Source organism: Erpetoichthys calabaricus, chromosome 3, assembly GCF_900747795.2.
Source record: "Erpetoichthys calabaricus chromosome 3, fErpCal1.3, whole genome shotgun sequence".
In the NCBI taxonomy this organism is placed as follows: Eukaryota; Metazoa; Chordata; class Cladistia; order Polypteriformes; family Polypteridae; genus Erpetoichthys; species Erpetoichthys calabaricus.
In genome coordinates, this window is record NC_041396.2 from 304,651,657 (window position 1) to 304,673,366 (window position 21,710).

Genomic DNA, 21,710 nt, shown 5'->3' on the forward strand with positions numbered 1-21,710 from the left:
CATTAATATCTATCATTAACCTCTATTATTACTATTTTAATATATTATATATATATATATATGAATGTAATTTTTTTCATTTAATTCGGGAGCCCCTTTTTACGGACACTAGTTCAGCTGCACTATTTGCTGATCCACGGTAAATCCAGCAATGGACAATTTCTGTGGTCCCCCCCGCCCCCTTGATGCCCTAAGCGCCTGCTTATCTTACTTAATGACTAATCCAGGTCTGGTCCTGCGGCGTCCACATTGTCCTTATCGTATTTGTCGGACTGCACGTTGCTGCCACCCCGGTGATCTCATCCTTTTTGCAGACTATCAATGAGGTCAGCCTCATGAGTCTCAACTGCAGTTTTATGACTTGTACAAATCATTCTTATTATTTTGAAAACCCGAGGTGTAGTTTGCAGCACTATAGTGTCATTTTCTTTTGTTTTTTGTATTCTTTTCCTTCTCACTGCGCCACTGGGCTCTCGTTTTCAATGACCCTTCGAGTGGAGTCGCGCGGTAACCCATCACATGGACGATCTCCCCACCAGACAGCCGCTCGGACCCCCTTATGTTTCTTTCCAAAGCTTTTTATTTCTGATAGGTTGATAACCGTGAGGACCGAAGTGGACTCGGTGTGTGTGTGTTGCCCTGAGTGCTCACATTGCTGGTAAACGTGTGCACGTCTCCAGTTAATAGACTTGTTTTTTCCCCCCTTGTCTCGCATATGTGAAGACCCCGTTGCGAGCAGGGCCCCCCGATGGTAGATCCTTCCTGGATTATATTCCAGTGGCACGAGGAAACTGGCACGTTTAATTATGTGACTTCGGCCTCCTGACCGCTGGCACTCCATGAATGGACTGTCGTTGTTCCTTATCCTTTTGTGTTCATCTCAGTCTTCATCCTGCACGAAAACAAAAAGGAAAACAAATCACGAGGGGAGTCGTCTGTCTGCCGGACGGGTGTGTGGGTGACATGCAGCCTGTGGACCCCTGTACACTTTATCGCGTTGCAAATTTCATTTCAAGTGGACATATTTTGACATTATGTGCCCGTCGATCTACACTCAATAACCCATCGCGACAATGTGTGAACAGGAAAGGTTTGCAAATCTATTAAAAATCTAAAACTGAAATCTGCCATTCCTGGAAGTATTCCGACTCTTCATTCACTGCTTTTTATATAGGAGATATTTTCTGTCAAAAAATAAAAAACGAAAATGAAAATTATAAAATAAAAATGCAATTCCGCACTTTTGTAATTGCATTTTCAAAGTCTGCGCGCAATAACGCCGCAAAAATTAAAATGAATATGGAATAACTCCATTTGTATATTTAAAGTGAATGCGCAAGAACGCTGCAAAAAAATTAAAAATAAGTCGAAATAACTCCATTTGCCATTTCGTTTTCGGTCTGAATAGCAATGATGCTGCAGAAATGAGAAGTCAAACGCATTTCCACTTTGCATTTTCAAGTTTTCAATATGCAAATAGCGCAGTTCAGTGGGAGGGGCTTTGCGCCTCGATTTCCCATAATTCTTTGTGCTTCGCAGCTTGACAGCCTCTTCGCTCGAGTCAACAGCCTGACTACTCCTTACTTGGACTGTGTTGAAGTCACGCAATTTTGATCTTCATAGCAGAGGCGGCCTTAGAAGTATGCGGGGCATTGGGCGAGTTTCATATGCGGGGCCGAGAGCCATAAGTGTAGGCTATATACCGTACCACCACGCTCACTGGCTTGTCCGCCTCTAATGCTGTACGCCTTATTATTGTTAAAAAACATGGTGCCTTGTGTAGGTACCATTGGCCGTTTGATTACATTACGTATTGTAATTGTTCTTATATTGGTTTAGTGGCCTTTAACCAACTTAATGATTCAGAAACATTTTGCACGCAAAATTAACAAACTAGATAACAGTCGTTTCTGCCAAACACGCTGGAGTCGGCAAATGTATTTAATTACGGAGAACCAGAACACTTGTAATAAAACGAACACTTAACAAACAGCTGCTTTGACAGTCACAGACGGAAGTCCACTTTTCTGGCTTTTCGCTGAGCAAAATCGTTGATAAGATCCTCGTAGTCCAATGTTGAGGCAAGTTCCTTTTCGATTGACAAAATAGCTAAACTGCACAGTCTGTTCTGCGACATTGTTGATCGTAGATAATTTTTGATAAGTTCCAACTTTGAAAAGCTTCTTTCCGCGCTCGCAACGGTCACAGGAATTAGAAGAAATCCACCACGTACCATATTTCAGTCTATAACGGATTTGAATGTCTTACAGAGGCCCCGCATATTTGTATGATGAGCTGACGGCGACAAAAGAATCTCCTATCGCGGGGTCCCCCTCAGGCACGGGGCCTGGGGCGATTGCCCTATTCGCCAGAGCCCAAAGGCCGCCTCTGTTCACAGCGACTCCCGTCTCCCAAAATCCGAAGACCTCACATATAATTGTAGTTCTGAAGTAATTCATGCGCTATTTAATTACAATATTTAACGTGACAGAAATGAGCCAAAATGAAGTTTATTAAATACATTCAAAAAAGTATAACATGGATATTCTAACATTTCTAAACATAGAATAACAAAAAACATAAGAAAGTAGCGGGCGGCACGGTGGCGCAGTGGGTAGTGCTGCTGCCTCGCAGTTGGGAGATCTGGGGACCTGGGTTCGCTTCCCGGGTCCTCCCTGCGTGGAGTTTGCATGTTCTCCCCGTGTCTGCGTGGGTTTCCTCCGGGCGCTCCGGTTTCCTCCCACAGTCCAAAGACATGCAGGTTAGGTGGATTGGCGATTCTAAATTGGCCCTAGTGTGTGCTTGGTGTGTGGGTGTGTTTGTGTGTGTCCTGCGGTGGGTTGGCACCCTGCCCGGGATTGGTTCCTGCCTTGTGCCCTGTGTTGGCTGGGATTGGCTCCAGCAGACCCCCGTGACCCTGTGTTCGGATTCAGCGGGTTGGAAAATGGATGGATGGATAAGAAAGTAGCCATTACAATAAAATATTACTATTAAATGATGCTGAAAAGCCTTAACAAAGCCGTCGCCTTGTTTAACGTTTTGCTGTGGCGCGATCGCAAACTTATTAAAGTCTTGAGATAATTCAGTGCGTACAAAAGCTAAAAATGATGGTGTAATTCTGAAGCGTCTCGTCTTGCGTATTTAAAATATAGCGAATATAATAATTAAGTTAATAATTTAGTGTTCGTCTAAGTTAAAGGAGGAATTCTTAAAATGTAAAAGTATGGAGGAACTTACAACTCCATACTGGATGAGCACTCATGCGTGCACAGAGCGATATTTCATGACCAGTGCTGCGAAATTCATTTCTGGACACCGTGATCCTAAGCTGAATTAAACAAGGGATTTTTTAGCCGTGCCAGTTTCTTTAGTCATGGATAAAATGTACTATCAACTGTACTTGCTTTCATCTAATCCCTTAACCCGGATGTAATGAGCATTTTTTTCCACCCAAAAATGAAATTTATTAAATACATTCAAAAAAGTATAACATGGAAATTCTAACATTTCTAAACATAGAATGAAAAAAAAAAAAAAAACAAAGTAGCCATTACAATAAAACATTAACATTAAATGAAGCTGAAAAGCCTTAACAAAGCCATAGCCTTATTTAACTTTTTGTTGCGTCGTGATTGCAAGCTTATTAAAGTCGTGGAATAATCCAATATGTCAGTGCTTACAAAAGCTAAAAATCATGGTATCCTTCTGGAGCGTCTCGTCTTGTGAATTTACAATGTAGCGAGTATAATAATTAAGTTAATAACTGAGTGTTCGTCTGAGTTAAAGGAGGAATTATTAAAACATAGAAATATGGAGGAACTTTCAAGCGGCGTCAGTCTATACCAATTCTTTTTTTTCAGATCTAGAAAAATGTCAAACCAAATAGAACTCATAAGTACACAACGAAAAAAATAAACGTTCAGTAGACTCTGGAGCCCCTTTACAGAATACACAAGCCCCCCTTAACTTACAGAGTGTTTTATTGACAGGGCCAGTGGTCTCAAACTCCAGTCCTGGAGGGCCGCAGTGGCTGCAAGTCTTCATTCTAACCCTTTTTGGGTCTTGTTCAGAAAGCGGATGCCACATGAGATGGCCTTCCTCTCGCCCAAACACTAACCTTAAGGTCAATAAAATAGGTCCCTGATGTTAAGTCACTATTTTAGGGCTAAAATGATAACAGAAATGTGAAACGTACTTATATACCTAATCTTAATTATTGTGAAACAACCAAGTGGTGTCTGCTTTCTGAACAAGAAACCCCTTTTCTTAATTAGTGACCTGTTTTTGCTGCTAATGAATTCCTTTTCCTTTCATTTTATTTGACTTCTTTTTTTCCCTCTGAATTTCTTCATTTCTTTCCTTAAATGGCACCCAAACTAAAATGAAATGTGAAGAGAGTGAGGCAACAGAAGACCACCTAAGTCAGGGTCTAAAACTCCAACAAGTTGCTTCATGAGGCTCAGAGTCTGATTGGTAATTACACTCATTCTTCAATTTCATGGCTTGTTGCTGCTCTCATTTTCTATTTTCTGTGAGCTCTGCTCAAATGCTTTGTGAACCTGAGCAGATCAGCATTCCTGAGACCTTCACCTTTCTATATTTTCAGATATTGTGTGATCAACACAGTTTTTTGGTTCATTTTATATCTCACTAGGGGGCTTATCCCCTGCTCGCTTCACATACCAACCCCCCTGGCCTGCACTACGTGCCAGCCACTTCACATCTCACCCGCTCATTTTGTGAAGAGGGGGGCTGAACGCACCCCAAGGAGACGCGGTTGCTCCTCCAAAACCCCCTCTAAAATGGTGATACAACAGGAAACAAAGAGTTTTTTTTTTTTACCTCCCCTTTGCTCGATCAGCTGCTGCTGTGCCTCGTGATCTGCATCTCGCGCGGCACTTCGAACAGAAAGCCTGTACAGCAGTTGTCTTTGTCATGTACTCTTTGTCTTTTATTTCCGGCCCTGGGCGTGGTTAAATCTCTTGGCACAAAGTCTCGTCTCGCGGGACATCAGTTCTTGATATTTTTTAGTTTATAATTTAAAAATGGAATGAGAATCTGAAAATCTAACAACATCACATTAACGTTTGATACATTCTGAAAAGAATGATACCAAACATATATACCGTATGCAGGTTTTAAAATAAGCCCGATTTAAAGCGTGACAAATAACGACACATAAAATCGTTGCACTTTTAGGCTTAGGATTTTATATACAGAGAGTAGATTATTGTTTGGCTGCTAATTAAGAAAAAAGAAACAATTAAGGGGTCTGAGTCTTCAAAAACAAGTCAAATAAAATGAATTCAAAAGATACTAATACTAAAACACTAATTAAGAAAAGGGTTAGAATGAAAACCTGCAGCCCTCCAGGACAGGAGTTTGAGACCACTTCTTTAGACCTTCCCGAGTCTGAAAATATCATTTTTGAAATCCTGTATGTCTGTTATGTGTAAACACGATCACTCGAAAATGCTTTGACCACCTCAGTCAATGAGATTTTGTTCCCCTGCTTTATTTCAAAAATAGGGAATCAACTTTTGGGCCACTTCTGGCGACCCAAAATGCTACTTTTAACTGAATACTTTTGTGAATTGTCAAGTAAACTATGGCTATCAATAAAAATATTAGAAATGACGAAATACAAGTACAGGTGCTGGTCATAAAATTAGAATATCATGACAAAGTTGATTTATTTCAGTAATTCCATTCAAAAAGTGAAACTTGTATATTAGATTCATTCATTACACACAGACTGATGTATTTCAAATGTTTATTTCTTTTAATGTTGATGATTATAACTGACAACTAATGAAAGTCCCAAATTCAGTATCTCGGAAAATTAAAATATCAATTAAGACCAATGCAAAAAAAGGATTTTTAGAAATGTTGGCCAACTGAAAGGTATGAACATGAAAAGTATGAGCAGGTCCAGCACTCAATATTTAGTTGGGGCTCCTCTGGCCTGGATTACTGCAGCAATGCGTTATGTGTTATGAGAGCCCATGTTGCTCTCATAGTGGCCTTCAGCTCTTCTGAATTGTTGGGTCTGGCGTATTGCATCTTCCTCTTCACAATACCCCATAGATTTTCTGTGGGGTTAAGGTCAGGCGAGTTTGCTGGCCAATCAAGAACAGGGATACCATGGTCCTTAAACCAGGTACTGGTAGCTTTGGCACTGTGTGCAGGTGCCAGGTCCTGTTGGAAAATGAAATCTGCATCTCCATAAAGTTCATCAGCAGCAGGAAGCATGAAGTGCTCTAAAACTTTCTGGTAGACGGCTGCGTTGACCTTGGACCTCAGAAAACACAATGGACCAACACCAGCAGATGACATGGCACCCAGAATATGTCAGAATAACTACTACTCCATTTACATGATAGAAATCCACACCATGATAGAACAATTTGAATCCCCCTCCGATCCATCTGGCCTTACTCCCCCACTTCCATTTAGTCTCTTCACGCACAATATATCAACCTTCCTTCTCTGCATCATATCGGCTAACTCTCACCCCTTACCAGTCATACTGCCAACATTCAAAGTTCCTACCCTCAGTTCCACTCTCTTTACCTTCCTCCTCTCCTCCTGCCTCCAGACACGTCTCCCCCCTCTTCTTCTCCTTCGGCCAACAGTAGCCCAATTTCCGCCAGCACCCTGTTGGCTAACAGTACTGGAGGCGGTCGTTGTTAACGCATATTCTTCCAATTACTATTATTAATTTTATTTTAATTAATATATCATCAATTTAACAATAACGTGTAAACATTGAAAACGCCATGTAAATATAAAGATGTAATGGGAACAATAAGATGCTATGTCCCTGTCGTGTTCCTGGTAATGCATTTAATTTTATGATTTTTTTTATTTCTGCCATCATTATCATAATTAAATGTAGCTAAATGTCATGTAACCTATAGCAATTTATTGCAACAAATCTTCCTACGCAATACGCTACCGTGGCTGTTCGTTTGTCTGTCCAGGATTTTAAATCACCTGTAGCTAGCAAACCGTTTCACCTATTGACCTGAAATTTGGTACACATATACTACGTGACGTCTACTATCCGCTTTTGGGGTGATGATAGACTTCCAAGGTTATTCATCTTTTTATTTTTGTTTTATTTAACACTAGAATTACCAAAGCCTATGTAAAAACTCATAAATCTGGCCCACCTTAAATCCCTTCACACCTCTCCGTCAGCATCTTTTGTCCTGGAAATGTGCTGATAAAGACAAGCAGCAAGCAGCCTGCTATGCCATCCCCCCACTGCTGCAGAACGTGCACAAAGTTCTCCCAGCTCATGGCTTGATTTCCTGGGAGTGATTGAACTGGAGTTTTAGAGTGTAAACAATATATTGTTATTTGGAACACATGCATTTCAGGTGTGTTCCGTTTCTACAATAATCTGTGTAAACACATCCTTAAAACAGAAACATTTTTCAAGTTTTAGTAATAAATGACAAAATGTAGGCATAAACTATATAATGTGTGAAACCTGAAGTCCAAAGATCAAATAAACACTTTCACAAAAGGTTCAAGGACGATACAACAGCGGTAATATTTGCTGACTTGTAATCAAGAGTCCCCGGTTTGATCCTGACTGCCTCCTTTATTTACCGTTTTCAGTAGTGAGCTGCTCTTATTGTTAATATTATACAATAAACACTGTAGCAAATAAGCCCTTTGTCCACCTCTTGAACCCTCAGGTACCACTCTGATGACCAGGTGAAAGTACAATAATTATTTATTTCTTTACTGTACCGTGCACAAAGCACTCTCCACACCACTCTCATATAAACAATAATTCTCTCTCAACAAACCAATCCTCCTCGCCCAGACACTTTGCCACCCTACCTCCCAGCTCAGCTCCGTGTTCTGGGCTTCCCACAGTCCTTTTATAGCCCCTGACCCGGAAGTGGTTCCTGGCACAACCCACAAGTCCGTTTCCTTCCGGGTCAGGGCAAACAGTCCTCTTCTTCATCCCGGGAGCACGTCGTTTCCTCCAGTCACGTGACTGTTACGCACTCCCGGGTTATAGGGCACGCAAGAGCCCACTAGCCCCCCTACAGCGACTCCCGGTGACCCCTAAGGTATCCAGCAGGGCTGTGTGTATAAACTACAAAGTCCATGAGGCCCTGCTGGAAGTCGGGGCACCATCATGCTGTCCGGAGGGCTCCTCCTAGCGGCCTGGGGGTGGCGACCGGAGTCCGTAGCCGGTCGTCCATCACAGTCCCTCCCCCTTAGCGACGACCACTGGGGCGGAGCGTTGATTCCCGCGAGGGACATCCTCCTCCAGGAGGACGCGGTATCCGGACTGTGGTTCCGTTGTCTAGATTCCCCAGCGAACCTTGGGGGAACGGTGTATCTGCTATCCCACCGCTTCCCTGTCCTCCGGGGACAACTATGCCACACGTGGCCCGGTTGCCGGCAGTTGTAGCACCGCCGACGTACTCCTGGTGGCCTCTCTTCCCGAGACCGGAAACACCTCTGGATTTCAGTCAGCTCCACCCTGTCCTCCGCCAAGGAGGGGTTAACGGCCGCTTTGCTGCTCTCTGCCCTTTTCTTTAATATGTCAGGAGACCCACATGTTAATTCGGGGATCTCCTGCTTTCTCTGGGGCTTGTGCACATCGTGAGGCTCTCTATGGAAAAGAGAGAGCCTCTTTGCTGTTTGCACACCCATTGTCCTATATAAATTTGGAGGTGGCGTCATTAGTACCGTATCGCTCCGGGTAACAGCACTATTAAGCTGTACCGGGGAGATCGGCACTTCCCCCGCCCCTCCAGTAACGAGCGACAACCCCCTCTTCACGCGGGTCGGGGCCTTAAGGTCCGCATCGTTCCGGTGCGGCGTCTGATACCGCCGCCCTTGTTCTATCGGACTGTTGCCCGACCACTCAGTCATTATACCACGCTCCACTGTCGGGTTCACAGTGCTTTGGCAGCCGCTACTTATTAGATGCGGTGCCGGCTCACACTGCGTCCCCTTATCATATACGATACGGGCAGGACTCACCTGTATTCCCGCATCGATCACCAGAGGAGCTTCTCGCCCCAGTCGCCGTAGGAATCCCTGAAGTCCCTTTAGTGGCGCCTCGGCCGTAGCTCCCAGCTCCTCCACACGAGCCTTCAGTTCCTCCAGACCCTGGAAGAAAGTGTAAAGGGGCTCGAGACATTACTCGAGCTCCCGCAAGTCTATAAAGTTAATTGTTTCGGCCAGAGGCAAGGTCACTTCCTTGTTTTTGTCACCTGCCGGCCGGGAACCAATGAGCACGTCCGCTCCTGGCACATGCTCTGCTGGGCTTGGCGAAGGCTTCTGGGACTTGGAGTCTTCTGAGGGACGGGTGGCTGCAACAAGCCGACTGAGATCTGCCTTTACTTTAACGGCCGATCCTTCAGTCACATCCCGCCCCTCTTTGCCTTTACTTAAAGTTGGCGCTGCTTCGCTCGCCGTCCCCTTCCCTTTCAGGAAGCTCGTATCTGTCAGGGAACGAATGACCTCACCTAGGGACCCGAACTGACCGTCACCTTCCCGGCGTCAATTGCGCGTGATCATGCGACGTGGGGAGGCGAATAGGCAGGTCCCTTCCTGGTCAGGTGACTTCGTGGTTTCCTTACGTCTGTCCCAGCCTGCACCAGGATGGCTCACGTGATCATTCTCCGCGAATAGGCTCCCCAGGTGTATATCCACAGACTCCTCGACTTCGCGGCCATCTGGCCTAGGTATGAGGCATGCGTCTTTCTTATACGATGTCCCGAACCGCTCGGCTTCTGCAAAACAAGACAACACAGTTCCTTGCGCTTCGGGCTTTATCGCGACACATACCTCCAACTTATGAGAGATTGCTTCAGGCTCCAGCACAAGCCTCTCTTCACTGCTTGGCTGTTGCCTTAGCCAGTGCTCTCTCACAGCGTCGATTTCTTCCCTGGCTTCCGCAGGACCCGTCAGCTAAGACCACAGTGTTGCGCCGTTCTCCGGTGGCCACATTTCTGCGAGGTTCTGTATGCTTTGGGCTCGCCCATTCTTCTTTTTGGATTTCTTTCCCATCACGGTCCGAAGGCTTGCAGTTGCAGCGCTCTCTGTCGCGGGTGGGGTTTTCACCTCCGCAGTTTCAAGAGGGACCTTTGTAGGGTTCTCTGCTACTACGAAATTTATATTTAACGCAGATCCTCTGCCAACGGACGGCCAGAGAATCCTGCCAACTACGCCAGTGTAGCAAATAAGCCCTTTGTCCACCTCTTGAACCCTCAGGTACCACTCTGATGACCAGGTGAAAGTACAATAATTATTTATTTCTTTACTGTACCGTGCACAAAGCACTCTCCACACCACTCTCATATAAACAATAATTCTCTCTCAACAAACCAATCCTCCTCGCCCAGACACTTTGCCACCCTACCTCCCAGCTCAGCTCAGTGTACTGGGCTTCCCACAGTCCTTGTATAGCCCCTGACCCGGAAGTGGTTCCTGGCACAACCCACAAGTCCGTTTCCTTCCGGGTCAGGGCAAACAGTCCTCTTCTTCATCCCGGGAGCACGTCGTTTCCTCCAGTCACGTGACTGTTACGCACTCCCGGGTTATAGGGCACGCAAGAGCCCACTAGCCCCCCTACAGCGACTCCCGGTGACCCCTAAGGTATCCAGCAGGGCTGTGTGTATAAACTACAAAGTCCATGAGGCCCTGCTGGAAGTCGGGGCACCATCATGCTGTCCGGAGGGCTCCTCCTAGCGGCCTGGGGGTGGCGACCGGAGTCCGTAGCCGGTCGTCCATCACAGTCCCTCCCCCTTAGCGACGACCACTGGGGCGGAGCGTTGATTCCCGCGAGGGACGTCCTCCTCCAGGAGGACGCGGTATCCGGACCGTGGTTCTGTTGTCTAGATTGCCCAGCGAACCTTGGGGGAACGGTGTATCTGCTATCCCACCGCTTCCCTGTCCTCCGGGGACAACTACGCCACACGTGGCCCGGTTGCCGGCAGTTGTAGCACCGCTGACGTACTCCTGGAGTCCATAGCCGGTCGTCCATCACAACACGTACATTTGGTTTGCGTCTGTAACAGCTGGTGTAAATTTATAGGACATGTAAAAGTTAGCGGGTTTTTTTTTTTTTTTTTACCACTTTTATTCTCTCAGTCATGATCACTATACATACTCCGTGAGAACCCTAACTACAAAAAGAACTATTTCATTTATGTTAGGTAGAATGCCCAGAGGGACTGGGCGGTCTCTTGGCCTGGAACCCCTACAGATTTTATTTTTTTCTCCAGCTTTCTGGAGTTTTTTTTTGTTTTTTCTGTCCACCCTGGCCATCGGACCTTACTCCTTTTCTATGTTAACTAATGTTGTCTTATTTTAATTTCTTACTGTCTTTTATTTTTCTTTTCTTCATTATGTAAAGCACTTTGAGCTACGTTTTGTATAAAAATGTGCTATATAAATAAATGTTGTTGTTGTATGTGAGATCTTTAAAATGTATTGTGTCATATGCGACGCTTGAATATAAAAGTCCTCTGGGTGCTCCGGTTTCCTCCCACAGTCCAAAGACATGCAGGTTAGGTGCATTGGCGATTCTAAATTGTCCCTAGTGTGTGTGTGTGTGTGTGTGTGTGTGCGCCCTGCCCAGGGGTTTGTTCCTGCCTTGCACCTTGTGCTGGCTGGGATTGTCTCCAGCAGACCCCCATGACCCTGTGTTAAGATATAGCGGGTTGGATACTGACTGACTGAATATAAAAGCACTATGAATGGCGGCATTTTGCTTCACCACCTCAAACCATTCATCAAACATCGAAGCACGCACATTGATCTCGTAGGATCAGCAAAGCGGCATGTTGTCACATGCAGATAGTAAACAGAGAGTCTAACGTCTCGTCCCGACTTGATCGCACTGCGCCCTCTAATTTTTTGCTGGTACTGCAACTCGCGCACACGTCAAACGAATGCTGGGAATGCGTGGCAGCCATGATACGTGCACGTATGTTTTCTGAGCGTGAAGTATAAACCATCAAGTGTAAAACTTCTCTCTTTACTACTCTTATTAACTCTGGTTGTTGGCCTCCCAGTCTTTCTCATGGGTGGAGGTTAATTTGATTTTAGTTTTGTTAAGTTTGACTTGATTGTATGGAATGTTATATGCTTTGAATAAATTCAATAAATAAAATAAAAAAAAGAGAACTTAAAGAGCTATCAGGTGTATTTTTTCCCTCCCGAGTGGTGAAAGTTTTTTTGAGATTATGGAAGCTGATTTATGGGGGGTTGTTTTCGATAAACTGGCAAACCTGTAGGACATCACAAAAGCAAACTTCACCTCTCCACCTGACAATGTGCCATAACTTCATTAAACACTGAATTCTTTTCAATGTATAAATCAAATGGCATAACTTGTTTGTTGCTATTTTACTGATGCAAACTGTATAGTGGTCTGTGGCTCTGACAGCATTTATGGACGATTTAATGATTTGGCATTGTGGCGGATGGCCGAGACCCATGCCCGGCTGGGATGCCCCTTTGACATTAGATCTGGGGGAGCAGCCATGGCATCCACGCCATGTCCCCCGGAACACTTGGTGGCAGCCCCCCCGGGTTGCATCGGGGCCACTAACCTGGAACGCCAGAGTTCATCCCTGTTGGGCTCCGTGGCCACCACCAGAGGGAGCTGCAGGACTTCCTGAGCCCGTGTGGGCTGGAACGCAGCCACACCCGGAAGTGCAGCCTAATTTAGGCTAATTGCCACCTGAAGCACTTCCAGGTGGGCTATAAAGGGAGCCTGCGACCACTACTCAGCGTGCCAGAGTCGGAAGGAGGAGTGATTTCTGGGTGTTTTTGTTTGGTGTGTTTAGGGACTGTGCTGTAGCTGAGGGACACGGGGAAGACGTGATCCCACAGCAGAAGAAAAATAGAATCTTTTTATTTTTACACATGCCTCCGGTGTCAGTCTGTGTCGGGTCTGCGCCAACCAAGCGCCTCTGCCACAGCATATTTATCACAGTGCATGCATTTCAGCTTATGGTTTAAGATTTGCTTCTATTGTAATGTGATGTAAAGAAAAATAAACAGTTATTTATATAGTTATACTGACCTAAAAATATTGTCACCTTATTTTTTACGTTAAATTCCTGGCAACCACAGCTGCCAGTTTTTTTTTACCGTAAATGTAACGTTTTTTCTTTTTTTTGTTTTCCAGTGTGCACATTTCTACCTTTTTAGGTGATGTCCAATCAGCTCACTTTGCCACGGGTGGACATCAATCAAGTTCTAGAAACATCTCAAGGAGAATTAAAGCAAACATGAGGCACCCGAGCGCACAGCAAAGGGTCTGAATACATCTAGAAATGACAGATTTCAGTTTTTGATTTTTAATAAAAGTACAAACCTTTCATGTTGTCACTTTGTCAGTCTGGGCTATGGAGTGTAGACTGATGAAAAAAGATGGCAGATTTCCCCATTTAAAATGAATAAAGTGTGCACAATGTGAGGGGGTCTCAATTCTTTCTCAATCCACTATATGCAGAGCAGTAGGCACGGCTCACCCCACGTGAGCAGAAAGCTCCTACTTAGAAAGTTTGCCATCAATCAGCGAAGCCGTCTTTGTTATACAGTGACTTTTACAGATTTGTGGTCTTAATGCTAAATAAGACGTATAGACATTGTTGTCCTTGCCATCTCCCCCCGGCACTATCTCGCTGTTTTTGTGGATGCCGACGGGTTTTTGAGCATACGCAGGATCAGTCAAGGGCTGGGAAGCAGATGGTGGGAGCATGATGGGCAGTGTAAAGTCCTTTGGACCGACAGTAGGCCCTAAAGACCCCAAGTGGAGGTTAAGAAGATCAAAAGAGGAGAGGGGCCTAGCAATTCAAGTGAAAAGTCAGAGCTGAGAGGCACCTGAAGATGAGCAGGGTGAATTTGCAATTTTCATTTATGTGACAAAGCTTGTTATTTGCTGTCGGGTGGCACCACCTGCTGGTGACAAATGGAACACACAAAGGCATCGCCTCCATCCCCCTTTCTGTATGGCAGTTTTAAAGACCTCCTGACTTCATCAACATCCCTCATGGCCTCCTTGAGCTCACTGTCCAACACTGTCTTATCAAAACTGATTCTTTCTTCAGTGCGCCTTCACCTCTGGACCACCGCTGGGTTGCCCATGTGAGGTTTATACAAAAAGCAGCACAGAAGCATGTCAGGTGCCCAATTAGTTACGTTTTATCAATGAATTAGCAGGCCCGGGATAAAGAAGGTCCATCTCTCCATCTCAACATCTCAAGTCCAAGTGACCCACACAAGTCCCAGGTTCATTGTGGTTTGATGTGCCTCAGTGCCACAAGATGAGCCAGGCTTTCATCTGATGGCAGACCCCCAACCATTTTTTGTTTTACTTTATATAGCACCTTACACAGGGAAGCTATTAAAGTCAAACCCACCCAAACCCTTACAGGTCCTCTGGACAGGAGTGCAGCTCACCTCTTTCAGCTGTTATCGTCTCTCACGTGTCAGTCCTCCGAGTTGCTCGATAGATGCTGATGTTCTGGCTGTCACTGCGGTACACCACCTGCGTGTTGAACAGATGTGGCAGCATCTCCTCAAAGAAGGCAAGCGTGCCATGCTCCGGGCGCATTTTGGAGGAGAGGTACAGGACAGTCCAGGGGCCGCACAGGTGTTCCAGCGTCTGCAGGAGAAGCGGGTAGGTGTCGTGCAGGTAGACGATGTCGGCCCCCACGACGTAGTCACAGTCTGAGGGGAAGTCCAGGTGGTTGCGGCCCCAGGACAAGGCCTGGATGCGGGGCACACAGAGGGAGTCAGGTGGCACGTTAGCAGCAACGTTGTACTGGATCTGCTGTAGAGCCAGGGGAAGGTCGGTGATGGTCACATCTCCACCTGTATTAAAAAAAAAAAAAAAGATAAATATACAGTGCCAGTCAGCAGAGCCTGCTGTACACCCATGGGCATATGAGGCCAGCACTGGGAAAATCGCAGTGTATTCAAACATGCCGCATAGTGCCAGCCTTTCTTTACTCAGCCATCAGTCCTCACCGAGTGAGAAGAGGCATAGATTCGGTGGTTACATAGCGATGATGGACACTGGGGTCCCGGCATCTCTCACTGAAGTGTTTCCCTGCATTACAGTGCCTGACTCCCTCCATTTTCTCAATTATGCTTTGCTGCTCCCCGACATTACAGAATCCTTCAGATTGCACACTCTGCTGTGCCTATAAAATGGATTGATCCCCTCGGAAGTTCTCAGCTTTGATTGTTCTCCAACACTGAATCCCAGTGGATATCATTTGGCTTTTTTGACACTGATTGGCTGAAGAAGTCTATTTAATGTCAAAGTAAAAAATAGATCTCTTCTTCTTCTTCCACTTCTATGTGGGTGTCAATCTTTTTCTTTCGGCTGCTCCCACTAGGGGTTGCCACAGCGGATCATCATCTTCCATCTCTTCCTGTCCTCTGCATCTTGTTCTGTTACACCCATCACCTGCATGTCCTCTCTCACCACATCCATGAACCTTCTCTTAGGCCTTCCTCTTCTTCTCTTACCTGGCAGCTCTATCCTTAGCACTCTTCTCCCAGTATACCCAGCATCTCTCCTTTGCACATGTCCAAACCAACACAATCTCACCTCTCTGACTTTGTCTCCAAACTGCCCCACCTTGAGCTGACCCTTTAAGGTCCTCATTTCTAATCCTGTCCATCCTCGTCACACCCAATGTAAATCTTAACATCTTTAACTCTGCTACCTCCAGCTCTGTCTCTTGCTTTCTGGTCAGTGCCACTGTCTCCAACCCATATAACATAGCTGGTCTCACTACCGTCCTGTAGACCTTCCCTTTCACTTTTGCTGATACCCATCTGTCACAAATTACTCCTGACACTCTTCTCCACCCATTCCACCCTGTCTGCAGTCTCTTCTTCACTTCTGTTCCACAATCCCCATTACTCTGTACTGTTGATCCCAAGTATTTAAACTTCTCCACCTTCACCAACTCTATTCCCTGCATCCTCACCATTCCACTGAACTCCCTCTCATTCACACACATATATTCTGTCTTGGTGGTCCTACTGACCTTCATTCCTCTCCTCTCTAGAGCAGAGCTCCACCCCTGCAGGGTCTCTTCAACCTGCTCCCTACTATCACTACAGATCACAATGTCATCAGCAAACATCACAGTCCACGGGGACTCCTGTCTAATCTCGTCTGTCAACCTGTCCATCACCATTGCAAATAAGAAAGGGGCTCAGAGTTGATCCCTGATGTAATCCCACCTCCGTCATTCCTACTGCAGACCTCACCACTGTCACACTTCCCTCGTACATATCCTGTACAACTCTTGCGTACTTCTCTGCCATTCCAGACTTCCTCATACAATACCACAGCTCCTCTCGAGGCACCCTGTCATATGCTTTCTATGTGAGTGTCAATGGGCCTGATTAACCTTCTCCAAACAGCTCAGTCCTGCACAGTCTCTCCACTCAGACCCTTTAACTTCAAGTCCACCCACCTCTACTTTCTCTTCTCTTGGACGTCCATTCCCATCACTCTCTTGCCCTTCTCACTCCTCGTTGCGTGTCTACACCACTTCCATCACCTTTCATGTCCTTTCTTAGATTTCTCTCCCACTTTTGTTGCACTTCTGATTGCCTCGTTTCTAATTCCACACTCCACACATCCATCTCAACATTCTCATTCACAGCACCTGTAACTTCTTCCTTCTCTTCATCTTTTCCCAATGATTAACATCCTCCTCCTCCTCCTCAGTCAAGCCCTCTTCCTTCAGGCCTTCTTTTACTTTATTCATCCACTTCTGCTTTGTCCTCCCTTGCTTTCTCTTCCCCCATTCTTCCATTCCCATCACTCTTTTGCCCAAATCTTCATGATCTGTCCTCATCACAGGTCCACACCACTTCCACGTCCTTTCTTAGATTTCTCTCCCACTTTTGTTTCACCTCTGATGGTCTCATTTATTATTCTGTCCTTTCTTGTAACTCCACACATCCATCTCAACCTTCACATTTCTGTCACATCCAACTTCTTCTTCTTCTTCTATGCTACATTTACTGCTCATGTTTCAGCTCCTTATTTCATTGGGGGGGGGGGGGGGGGGTCTTAAAAACCTTGCCTTAATTGATTGATCACACAACACTCCTGATAGCTTCTTCCAATTGTTCCATCCACTCTGGCCTACTCAGAGTCCAGCTAAGACTTTGTGGCTGGACTTGATGCCATGACACCTGACAGAGCTTGAGCTATTTAACAAAAAAGAATGGAGACAAATGGCACAGCTGATGGAGAGAAACCTGAGGACACAGATTCAAGACTGTCATGGCTGCCATCTCCTAAACACTGACTGGTATTAATACTTATGCAATCAATTATTTTGCATTTTATTAAGTGTAATTAATGTAGTCCACTTTACAGAGATCTGTTTTTATTTTCACATTAAAGGGTCTTTTTCTGCTGACGAGTATCAAAAAAGCCAAATTCAATTCACAGCGATTCAAAGTTTTAAATAACAAATTGTGAAAACTTCCAAGGGGGTAAAAATGTTTAACAGGCAGTGTGTGAAAGCGTCTATAAATAACAACGATAGCCCCTTGTCAAAAAGGACTCATCACAGGCTGGCAGTGGGCTGACCGTCCCACACGACCAGTCCTCCGGTTACATGACTGTTCCCTTATAAACCTCACAAGCTGTTGTCATGGCTTACCAAGCAACGAGATGAGGATTCCCACAATTCCTGTCCCGGCTCCCAGTTCTATGATGCGCCTCCCCGTAAAGTCAAACTTCTGCTCTTCAAAATATCGACAGAGACAAACAGCCTGTTGGGACAAATAATAAAAAAATATGACTTGAGTGAACCACATCACCTACAGTCACAGCTCAGCCATAAAGTCACATAATTCAAAATGGCAGCCAGGACGTCTAAGAAAATGTGAACAGGCCTTCCAGTGGTGCTGGTAGCCTCACATATTTTCAAACACTCCCTCACATCTCCTTCCTCACTGACTCTCCAACACTTCTGACTCCGATCGGTTCTTCCACCACTCCTTACATGTGGCACCAATGCTCTTTACTCTGCTGTGTCCACTCCTATCACAGACAAGCCACTGGTTTGACCACACAGCACTCACTTGGGGTCAGAGGCAAAACGATCTGCACACACGTCTCCACGCCAATGTTTTTAATTTACATTCCACTTCGCTAATTTGGACTATATTGTTAAGACCATTACATAAAATCCTTAAATGAAAATACATTTTAACTGCAGACTATAATGCGACAAAACAGGACAACCACTGAGGGGGGACGAATACTTTCGCATGGCACTGTGCTGCTTATCTTCATGTTGGTTTTTATTAGCATTTTATTTTAGGACCCTCTGGGTTCATCCAAGGTATGCAATACTTCACTTGGGCTAATGGGGGCACTGTTGCTAAAAGAGTTATCCTTTTTTACTTTCTTGTATGCCACTAATCAGGACGTGGGTGTAGAGGTGGTGTCCTACTTTGGGGTCCACATCAATGACAGATTGGACTGGTCTCGGAACACAGAGGAACTACTGTATATAATAAAGGACAGCGCAGGTTCTTTTTCTGTAAGAGACAGCGTTCCTTTAATTTGTTAAGTGACCTCCTTCACATCTCCTACAACTCTGTGAAGGCCAGTGTGGTGTGATGGGCTGGTAACATCACTTCAGGAGAAGACCACTTAATCAACAAACTAATTAAAAGGGCAAACTGAGTTAGGGGATGCACTTTTGAAGCACCCCCCGACCTTGTAGTGAAGGCAAAACTGAGTGCCATTATGGACAATTCTACACATCCTCTCTGTGACACACCAACACCGAGGACTTTAAGACAACAAATCATTCAACAGGGGGGTGTCAAGAAACACTAAGGGTCCTTTATACTAACAGCAATACACCTGCATAATGCCTCATGGTGACTGTGACTGCCAAGGCAGAAGTTTTTGTTTTCTCTTTTTATGTATTCTTACTTTATAATCATTCTGATATGCTTTGAGACCTACGTGTGTTTTATTACTTTATTTATTTATCTATCTATTTATTTATTTAAAGAGCTTTTGTAAAAAGCCAATTTTCCTCTGGGGACAAATGCAGTTCTATTTATCTATCTATCTATCTAGAGTGCATCCGGAAAGTATTCACAGCGCATCACTTTTTCCACATTTTCTTATGTTACAGCCTTATTCCAAAATGGAACAACATCCCACAATGACAACATGAAAAAAGTTTACTTGAGGTTTTTGCAAATTTATTAAAAATAAAAAAATTGAGAAATCCCATGTCCATAAGTATTCACAGCCTTTGCCATGAAGCTCCAAATTGAGCTCAGGTGCATCCTGTTTCCCCTGATCATCCTTGAGATGTTTCTGCAGCTTCATTGGAGTCCACCTGTGGTAAATTCAGTTGACTGGACATGATTTGGAAAGGCACACACCTGTCTATAGAAGGTCCCACAGTTGACAGTTCATGTCAGAGCACAAACCAAACATGAAGTCAAAGGAATTGTCTGTAGACCTCCGAGACAGGATTGTCTCGAGGCACAAATCTGGGGAAGGTTACAGAAGAAATTCTGCTGCTTTGAAGGTCCCAGTGAGCACAGTGGCTTCCATCATCCGTAAGTGGAAGAAGTTCGAAACCACCAGGACTCTTCCTAGTGCTGGCTGGCCATCTAAACTGAGCGATCGGGGGAGAAAGGCCTTAGTCAGGGAGGTGACCAAGAACCTGATGGTCACTCTGTCACAGCTCCAGAGGTCCTCTGTGGAGAGAGGAGAACCTTCCAGAAGGACAACCATCTCTGCAGCAATCCACCAATCAGGCCTGTATGGTAGAGTGGCCAGACGGAAGGCACTCCTTAGTAAAAGGCACATGGCAGCCTGCCTGGAGTTTGACAAAAGGCACTCTCAGACCATGAGAAAGAAAATTCTCTGGTCTGATGAGACAAAGATTGAACTCACGTTTGGAGGAAACCAGGCACTGCTCATTACCAGGCCAATAGCATCCCTACAGTGAAGCATGGTGGTGGCAGCATCATGTTGTGGGGATGTTTTTCAGCGGCAGGGACTGGGAGACTAGTCAGGATAAAGGGAAAGATGACTGCAGCAATGTACAGAGACATCCTGGATGAAAACCTGCTCCAGAGCACTCTTGACCTCAGACTGGGGCGACGGTTCATCTTTCAGCAGGACAACGACCCTAAGCACAGAGCCAAGATATCAAAGGAGTGGCTTCAGGACAACTCTGTGAATGTCCTTGAGTGGCCCAGCCAGAGCCCAGACTTGAATCCGATTGAACATCTCTGGAGAGATCTTAAAATGGCTGTGCACCGACGCTTCCCATCCAACCCGATGGAGCTTGAGAGATGCTGCAAAGAGGAATGGGTGAAACTGGCCAAGGATAGGTGTGCCAAGCTTGTGGCATCATATTCAAAAAGACTTGAGGCTGGAATTGCTGCCAAAGGTGCATCGACAAAGTATTGAGCAAAGGCTGTGAATACTTATGTACATGGGATTTCTCAGTGTTTTTATTTTTAATAAATTTGCAAAAATCTCAAGTAAACTTTTTTCACGTTGTCATTATGGGGTGTTGTGTGTAGAATTCTGAGGAAAAAAATGAATCTAATCCACTTTGGAATAAGGCTGTGACATAACAAAATGTGGAAAAAGTGATGCGCTGTGAATACTTTCCGGATGCACTGTATAGGAGATCACAACATCTACTGCGCGTTTTCCAATGCGTCTTGAAATCAATGGAGTCTAAAGGCGGAACATCCATCCATTTTACTCATCCACTTACTCCAGGGGCGGGTCGCGGGGAAGGTGCAGCCTCTCCCAGTCAGCACATCGTTTAAGGCAGGAATAATCCCCGGATAGGGCAGCAGTCGATCACTGAGTGATTATTCTGATTGAAACGGCCCAATAATCAAGGGCTTCGAGACAACCAGCAGCACGTCATGAATCGTCGCCTGGTGCCCACGAGCTCCGCGCAGCGCACTCACCCACATGCTGAGGCTACTGGGGCAGTTTAGTAAACGAGCACGTTTGCCACTTCAGTGCTACTCCCGCGTGCACAGTTTTAAAAAGTAGTTGTTAAAGAGGAACGTCCGAGTGCCGCTCGAGTCAGCAGAGGTGCACCTGCTTCAAATCAAACACTGGGAACCTTCGGGTAGCATGCGCAGCGCGCGGCACACGCACGGAAATCACGACGTCGGCGTGCGCGCGGCCACTACCGCCCGGAAGTGCACTTTCGCGCCTTCCGCCGCCCGCCCTTTTTTCTTTTTTTCAAGTGAGGGGCGGGCGGCTACAACGTGTCTTCTTCGCCATTAACTCCGGGAGTTTGTTTGGCGCACAAGTTCCACTTACCGCGTCCCACACCGGAGCGGCTACGCCGAGATCGGCGCCGAAAACTTGTGTGATGCGAAGCTCCCGGTCGCCAAAGCAATATCGGCTCTCCTCCGTGTAGGTGTCCGCGAAAAGGCTGCAGTCCAAAGCCAGGAGCTCCATGTCGCTCATCGTATACACTGGGCGGGGAGGTGGGAAAGGGAGGGAGGGAGGGACGCGCCGTGCGGTGTCGTTAGCAGAAGGCGTGGTGCGCGATCGAGCGACGGAGAACCACCCAGACCTCCGCGCCTCAAAGGGGTGGAGGTAGGGGGGGGAATCTGGAGCGGGACCCTCGTCTCGGGGTTGTGTTGCG

At 45.8% G+C, this 21,710-nt stretch overlaps 1 protein-coding gene across 1 annotated transcript; it reads right to left on the reverse strand.

The window, feature by feature from the left end:
• Nucleotides 1-423: 423 nt before the first annotated feature.
• On the reverse strand, nt 424-21,564 carry LOC114649187 (EEF1A lysine methyltransferase 3-like). Its single transcript, XM_028798657.2, has 4 exons — nt 21,380-21,564; nt 17,703-17,814; nt 14,458-14,871; nt 424-892 (listed from the first exon to the last, which is right to left on the reverse strand). The coding sequence occupies exons 1-3, from the start codon at nt 21,527-21,529 to the stop codon at nt 14,480-14,482; spliced, it is 654 nt and encodes a 217-aa protein (XP_028654490.2). The 5' UTR covers nt 21,530-21,564; the 3' UTR covers nt 424-892; nt 14,458-14,479.
• Between the last annotated feature and the right edge of the window lie 146 nt (nt 21,565-21,710).

Coding starts and splice junctions, on each gene's coding strand:
- LOC114649187 (XM_028798657.2), bottom strand. CDS start 21,529: ATGAGCGACATGGAGCTCCTGGCTTTGGACTGCAGCCTTTTCGCGGAC. Junction 17,815..21,379: donor CCGCTCCGGTGTGGGACGCG/GTAAGTGGAACT, acceptor TTGTCCCAACAG/GCTGTTTGTCTCTGTCGATA. Junction 14,872..17,702: donor AATCCTCATCTCGTTGCTTG/GTAAGCCATGAC, acceptor TTTTTAATACAG/GTGGAGATGTGACCATCACC.